Source organism: Microtus pennsylvanicus, chromosome 17, assembly GCF_037038515.1.
Source record: "Microtus pennsylvanicus isolate mMicPen1 chromosome 17, mMicPen1.hap1, whole genome shotgun sequence".
Lineage (NCBI taxonomy): Eukaryota > Metazoa > Chordata > Mammalia > Rodentia > Cricetidae > Microtus > Microtus pennsylvanicus.
Genome location: NC_134595.1, coordinates 27,852,292 through 27,859,656, shown reverse-complemented (window position 1 = coordinate 27,859,656; position 7,365 = coordinate 27,852,292). Strand labels below are relative to the sequence as shown.

The following is a 7,365-nucleotide window of genomic DNA, read 5'->3' as shown; positions in this document are numbered from 1 at the left end:
ACAAGAATCACATTATATAATGGGGTTGTTGCTCATGTGGATGCTGAAGGATACTTGATGACATTGGGGGATTATTTTTCTTTAGGGAATGCAAATGCTACTACTGGGCACTTTTCTAAAAGTAAATGCCTTACATTATGGAGATGTGAAGAAAATACAAGGGAAACAAATTATATGATGTTTGAGATTTGTTTTAAAATAATGCAAGGTTCTGGGTGCTGGAGGAGAAGGTATTCCATACTACTTGCCCAAGCTGACCTAGTTGGTTGCTATTGAAGGAGAATGAGTGGTATTCGAAGATCACTATGCTCTTCTGATTCTGTGAATATTTTAAATTTCCACAATCATAGCTGTCAGAATGTCTCTTTTTTTTCTGTGGAGGCAGGGCCTCACTGTGTAACCCAGGTTGATGTTAAGCTCACTGTCCTCCTGCCTCTGTATTCTATGGGCTGAGATTTGGGGTACCCTTTGTGGCTCACACCCACACACTTTGTTTTGGATGCTCTCCATTTTTTCCCTTCCACACCTAAACTGCTCTCTAACCAGCCAGCTCTCTATCCTTCCTCAACTCTCATCTCCTCCCACTGTCACCTCTTCTCTGGAGGGCCACAGGCTCGCTGTGATGGATGCTGTGGACTGGGAGTCACAGAGCAAGATCTGGGCCACTCATTCACTTCTTCCTTCCTTCCTTCCTTTCTTTCTTTCTTTCTTTCTTTCTTTCTTTCTTGTTATCTGGTCAATTATAAAAAACATTGTAAGATATTAAAATGTTAGGAGATTGACTATAAAATGCAATTTATAAATTTGCTTACAATATTGGTATTTTAATTTGCTCTGGTGCTGTGATAATACTGACCAAAACCAACCTTGGCAGGAGTGTTTTGGTTTGCTTTCTATTTCCCTGATAGAGATCATAACCAAAGGCCACTTGGGGAGGAAAGCATTTATTTGGCTTACATATCCTGAGCCACAGTCTATTGAGAGAAGCCAAGGCAGGAACTCAAGATGAGAACCTGCGGGCAAAAACTGAAGCAGATGCCTTGGAGGAACACTGCTTTATTGGTTTTCTCTCCGTAACTTGTTCAGCCTGCTTCCTTACACACTCCACGACCATCTGCCCAGTGACAGGACTACCCTCAGAGGGCTGAGCTAGCCCGCATTTCATCAATCAAGAAAAATCCCCATAGGCCAATCTGTTGGGAATATTGTCTCGATTGAGGTTTCCTCTTCTCAAATAAATCTCGCTCGTGTCAAGTTGACCAAAACCAAACCAAACCACCCAGAACAAGACTCCCAGGCTCCTGGAAAGCTGGTAACGCTTGGATTCCTAGGGAAGCAGTGAAATCAGATCCCAACTCAGAAGCAAACATGGGGAGCAAATCTCGACTGCGGATTGACAAGAACTCACCGGTCACTTGGGTCTCAACCTTCCTAGTGTTGTGACCCTTTAATACTGATCCTCATGGTGTGGTGACCCCCAACCATAAGATTATTTTATCACTACTTCATAACTGTAATTTTGCTACTGTTGAGAATCATAATGTAAATATTTGATATTCAGGATTCTGATATGTTACCCTTGTGAAAGGGTCATTTAATCCTTGTGAGGTTGAGAACCTCTAGTCTAGAATGACCTTCAGGATGGCTGCCCCAGCCTAAGAAGACTGCTTAAATATGATCTTCATTCACTAAACTAGAATTGAAACTGTATGACCAGGGATGCTCTTGGGGATTTCTCAAAGACTATGACCTAATGGACGAGTAGGGTCCCAGTAGGAAGAAAGTATGTATCCTTGTACAGAGTGCTGTTTGGAATTATGGTCCTATAGAAGCTGTGTTGTAGTCCAAGATGCAAACTTAATTTGGCCCAGAGAGTCATTAGCAAAAGTATGTTAGCTCCACTTCAGGTCAGGAGGGATAGTGCAGACCTGACTCTCAGAAGAAGACCTGGAGAGGTAAACTTTCAACACCCTCCACACAAAAGAAGTTTACTCTTGTGGTTAAAACAACAAAAGGAGGAAGCAAATTGGTGTCCTCTACCTACATTCCTAGTAGCACTGAGGGGAGTCAAGTAAGGCCTTGGAAGGAGTGGGATGACGGATGTTGCAGGCCAGGCTCCTCACACATCCTCCTCACATCAACATAGCCATGGGAAACAATCAGAGGCAAGGGCTGTGCCATGAGGTCATATCATCTCTATGCAGAAATGAGTGCTCTCATGAGGTACACGGGGCTCAGGGTCCCTCTGAATTGTTTCTGCTGGGGTCTTCAGGCGTCCTGCCAACCCACCAGAAAGAGTAGCAATGAGGTGTGATGGTTGAAGAAATGCCATTTTTTGCCGGGCATCCATCTAGGTAGCCACTATTTGTCTCTGATACTAGTCCCCGGAAGTTAACTTCCCAGTAACCTTGACTCAGTGACCCAGACCCAAAAATATACAGCCAAGACCATCCACTTATGCTATAAATAATGGCTTTTTGGCTTCTGTAACTTCCTTACATAGATACCCAAACTTATTTTGGGTCACTTAATCTCACAGAACAAACCAGATTTTGCTTGCTCGCTGTGGTAATTTGAATGTCATTTGGTCCCCATAATTTCATAGGGAGTGTAGCTATTAGGAGGTATGGCTTCGTGAGAGTGGGTATGGCTTTGTTGGAGGAAATGTGTCACTGTGAGGGTGGACTTTGAGGTTTCCTATGCTCAGGATACTGCCCAGTGTCTCAGTCAACTTCCTGTTGCTGGCAAGATGTAGAACTCTCAGTTCCAACACCATGCCTGCCTGCATGCCACTGTATTCCCCACCATGAAGATAATGGACTGACTCTCTGAAACTGTAAGCTAGCCACTCTCAATTAAATGTTTTCTTTTATAAGAGCTGACATGGAGCAGTCAGGGTTCCCTGCCCTGTGGAAAGTCCAATGTTTCCCCCCCCTCTATCCAGGTCTAGAAAGGTAAAGAGCCAAACAGACTAGGTTCCCACAAAGCCAGTACATGCAGTAGAATCAAAACCCAGTGCCATTGTCCTCGGTTTCTCAGTCAGCCCTCCATGTCAGCCATGTTCAGAGAGTCCGGATTGATCACATGCTCCATCAATCCCAGTCCAGCTGGCCTTGGTGAGTTCCCATTAGATCGGCCTCACCATCACAGTGGTTGGGCGCACCCCTCGTGGCCCTGACTTCCTTGCTCGTGTTCTCTCTCCTTCTGCTCCGCATTTGGACCTTGGGAGCTCAGTCCAGTGCTCCAATGTGGGTCTCTAGAGAGTGAGGGGGAATGGGGGGGGGAATGGGAGGAGGTGAAAATTTGTAATAATAATAATAATAAATAAAAATAAACAATATAGTTATGGAACCAAAAAAAGGAGCTGCCATGGTCATGGTGTCTCTTCAAGGCAATAAAAACCTTAACTAAGACACTCGCAGAGGTATTGAACATCTTCTTGAAGTTATTCTCTTTAAAAACCCTCCCCTTGCTCCCCCTTCTCAGAGCAATCTTGAATTTGGCTCAAAGATTGTTCCTCCTGCTAGCAGCTAATCAATAAATCTCTTAATTATAATTGGATTGAGTCCATGTCCTCTTCCCAGGAGTCACAAACTCCATAACAGAGGCAGAGATGGGCCTCAGGCATGCTGCAGCTCCAAGATATGAGAATCACAGCTGCCAGAGGCCAGCGCTTCCCTAATTGGCCACTGGAGGCTACAAGTCCCTACTCTACCAGGTGCAGAGAATACTCTCAAGCAGAGTGACCCCAAGGGCGGGCACCTCCACACACTGTCCAGCTAAGGGGACAAGACCAGAGGAAGGACCTACATTCCTCTTCAGAAGACTGCAGTTAGCGTAGCCAGAACCTGGGCACCTAAAGTCTCAAAGGGACCCTGGTTCCCACCCGTGCCCATGCTTACTCAACTGCACTACCCAGAGCCATAACTGATCTAAAGGAGCGACAGAAACAACTGGTGTCTACTCATCCGTGTTCAACGGAGACTAGGCTCAGCAGCACTGCGGCACTGAGAGCACGGACGTTGACTGTGTGATCTTGGGGTAGACCTGAGTCTCACCTAGGAAAGGTAAGTTCAATATGTCACCTGTGAGGAGTAGAAAATCATGAAGGATGGCATGAGCACACAGTGTGCACTCAGGGCCTGCCTCAGTAAGCTGTCCTGTCCTGATCATCCCTGGCCTTCGTACAAGTTCAGTGCAGGGGTGGGCGTGTAGTCTCTACCTCTATTCAGTTCTGCAGACAGATAGGCTGAAGCCCTGCATCTAACCATACAGGAGACAGTGATGCTGCTGACTCTGTAAGGAAGGGCCAAGGGGTACAGAATCTGTCTCTTCATAGACAGTGGCAGTCAGCTCTCTCACAATGGAGCAGCATCCTCCACCCTTGGCTAGCTGCCATTTCCGCTGCCACTGCGGATACCCTGCATCCTTGGCAAGCTGGAGAGGCCATGCTTGTCCTTCCTTTAGTTGGAAACAAGGGAAAGGCTTGACATTAACATTTCCTGGCATTTCACACTCACTGTAAAGGAAAGTGTGATCCGGCAGTGGGAGGCATGGGGGAATTGCTGAGAGTGTGAATGCAAAGTCAATACATTTATGTATACCTTTGAACTAGCAGTGGATGGTCATGGTTGAGATGACAGTGCATGGTTGTCTCAATCAGATTCCTCCACCCCACCCCAGCCCATGTACACACAATGGAGGGAAATAATAGGGGCACTAATGGGCTCACCCAGCCCAGATCTCTAAGCCATCTGAGCCACCCCAGGGTAATGGAGCCTCTTGCATCTCTTGGGAGCAAACAGAAAAGTGACATCTAGCTTCACATAGGACACTCCTGTGTTGTCAACCCTCTGATCACTATGAATAAGAGAAAATAATTATGAATGGCCAGAGGCCAGTTTTGTCTAGTTTTCAAGAGCAAAGAATAAAATCTTAGAAAGCCCCAAAGCTGATGTGAAGCAGAGAGAAGAGCGACCAGGGAGATAGGGTTCAAAGCCATCACATGTCGCAAATACGTTTGAGCCCCAGTCTTAGTTTTTCAGTACATGGTTCTGGGCTGCAACCTCACCACAATCTCCGACATCTATACATTAGCCGGAATTCCTGACAATCAATCAGGCGGTTTTTTCATGCTGATTGTCACGCTGGATCAGGCTTGGAGTCGGAGCTACTGAGGTATGGCCAGCATTCTGTAAGCCACAAAGACACACAGCTTCAATGTAGGGATGACTGATCCCTGCTCCGGGTTCAGCCTACAGATGGAAGAGTCAACCAGCACAAGGCTTGAAGGGCAGGAGACCCTCATAAACATTCTCTCGTCAGTAAGAAGTGTGGGAAATGTAGCGTGGGTCTTGATAACTGAGTGTCCCAAAAGCTCTTCTCAGAAGCATCCTCTTCCACAGAGAATGAGCAAATGAGCAACTCAGACGCAACACAGGGATGCTAAAAGGCTGTCTGCACCCTGAGGGTCCCTGGGATCCAGAAGCCTCTTCGGATCCCTAGAGCACAGCTCAGTCCCATTCACAGAGAGGGTTTGGCACAAATTAAACAAACTGAAAGAAATGTTTCCTTGCAGGTAGCGCCAGCCCATCTGGTAGGAGATCAGAAAAGCTAGTGAACTGTCCATGGTAAACAGCATGTCACCAACAGGTTCCAGCAGCCTGTGGGACACCCGACTTGACCAGTGAGAGCTGCTCCCTCTTGCCATCTCCATCTGCCTCTCGGCATCTGTCCCCACCCATGGCCACAGCAGTCCACAGAAATGGGAGTCTCTCGGCAGTGTCCTTGCAGGTGTTTGTGCTGGTGGGATTTGGGGGAGGTGCAGAGACCCAGACCCTTCTCTTTGCTGCCTTTCTGGCCCTGTATGTGGTGACCGTCCTGGGCAACCTCACCATGATCGTGGTCATCACCCTGGATGCCCGCCTGCACTCCCCCATGTACTTCTTCCTCAAGAACCTGTCCTTTGTCGACCTCTGCCTCTCTTCTGTTATTGCCCCTAAAGCCATGACCATCTTCCTTTCCTCCTCAAAGGTCATCAGCTTTGAGGGATGTGCCACCCAGTTCTTCTTTTTCTCCTTGTTGGCTACCACTGAGACTTTTCTCTTAGCTGTGATGGCCTATGACCGTTTCATGGCCATCTGCAGTCCCCTGAGGTACCCTGTGACCATGTGCCCTATGACCTGTGCCCGTCTGGTTCTGGGTACCTTCTCTGTGGGCTGCCTGAACTCCATTGTGCAGACCAGCCTCACGTTCCAGCTGCCCTTCTGCAGCTCCAACCGTATTGACTACTTCTACTGTGACGTTCCCCCACTGCTCCAGCTGGCCTGCGGCAGCACAGCTCTCAATGAGCTCCTGCTCTTTGGCCTCTGTGGGTTCATCATTGTGAGCACTACCTTAGCTGTGCTGGTTTCCTATGGCTACATCACCGTGACCATCCTCAGGATGCACTCAGGATCTGGGAGGCACAAGGTCTTCTCCACCTGTGGCTCTCATCTGACAGCCGTGTCCTTGTTTTATGGCACCCTTTTTGTCATGTACGCACAGCCGGGAGCAGTGACATCCATGGCACAGGGCAAAGTGGTCTCCATCTTCTACACCCTGGTGATCCCCATGCTCAACCCCCTCATCTACAGTCTGCGCAACAAGGATGTGAAGGACGCCCTGTGGCGGCTGGGACACAGACACAACCTTGTGAAGAAGGGTGGACAGTGAAGGGCTATCCTGAAGCTGGAGGTAAGGGGTCTGTGGGGATCACCGAGCGCTGAAAACCACCACCTTCCTTCAAATGGAAATGGACATATGTAAAATCATTTACCCATCGGCATTCCAGTCTTCTTTTAGACTATTTCATGGACACAGCCTTGACCTACTGTGAGCTACAAAACTCTGCATGCAAAACCCTAAAGGCTGAAAAGAGTGGGGTCTCCAATCACATGAAGACCTACTAAGAACGTCAACCATCCCCAAGTCAAAGCAGGTCTGACTCCTCTACCCACTGCTTCTCGGCTTCTCTGGGACACGTACTGGCTTCCTCTATAGGAGAAGTTATGCATTTTTATCTTGATTGAGTTTATCAGTAAACAAAATGTTTCTATCCAGTTAACCCTCCAACATAATGCCTACTCTGGTGGCCATTTGTGACAGGTAACTCAAACTGCCTCTCCTCCTCTGCCACTTTTCAGCCCATCTGTCTTCTGCACAATTGCCAGGGGCTCTCTCAAAACAACAGCTTAGTCAATGGGCAAGGCACTCTGGCTAGTGAGGCTGGTGTCAACAACAAATAGGTCTACTAGGGCTGTCCCAGAACTAACAAATGATTCCTCTTTTAAGAACAATCCCAGCCGGGTCTGGAGAGACGGCTCA

General features: G+C 47.7%; 1 protein-coding gene across 1 annotated transcript; it reads left to right on the top strand.

The window, feature by feature from the left end:
* Window positions 1-5,742: 5,742 nt before the first annotated feature.
* On the top strand, window positions 5,743-6,714 carry LOC142836887 (olfactory receptor 9S13). The gene has a single exon (XM_075951543.1). It carries the CDS (start codon window positions 5,743-5,745, stop codon window positions 6,712-6,714), a length of 972 nt encoding a protein of 323 aa, XP_075807658.1.
* The last annotated feature ends 651 nt before the right edge of the window (window positions 6,715-7,365 follow it).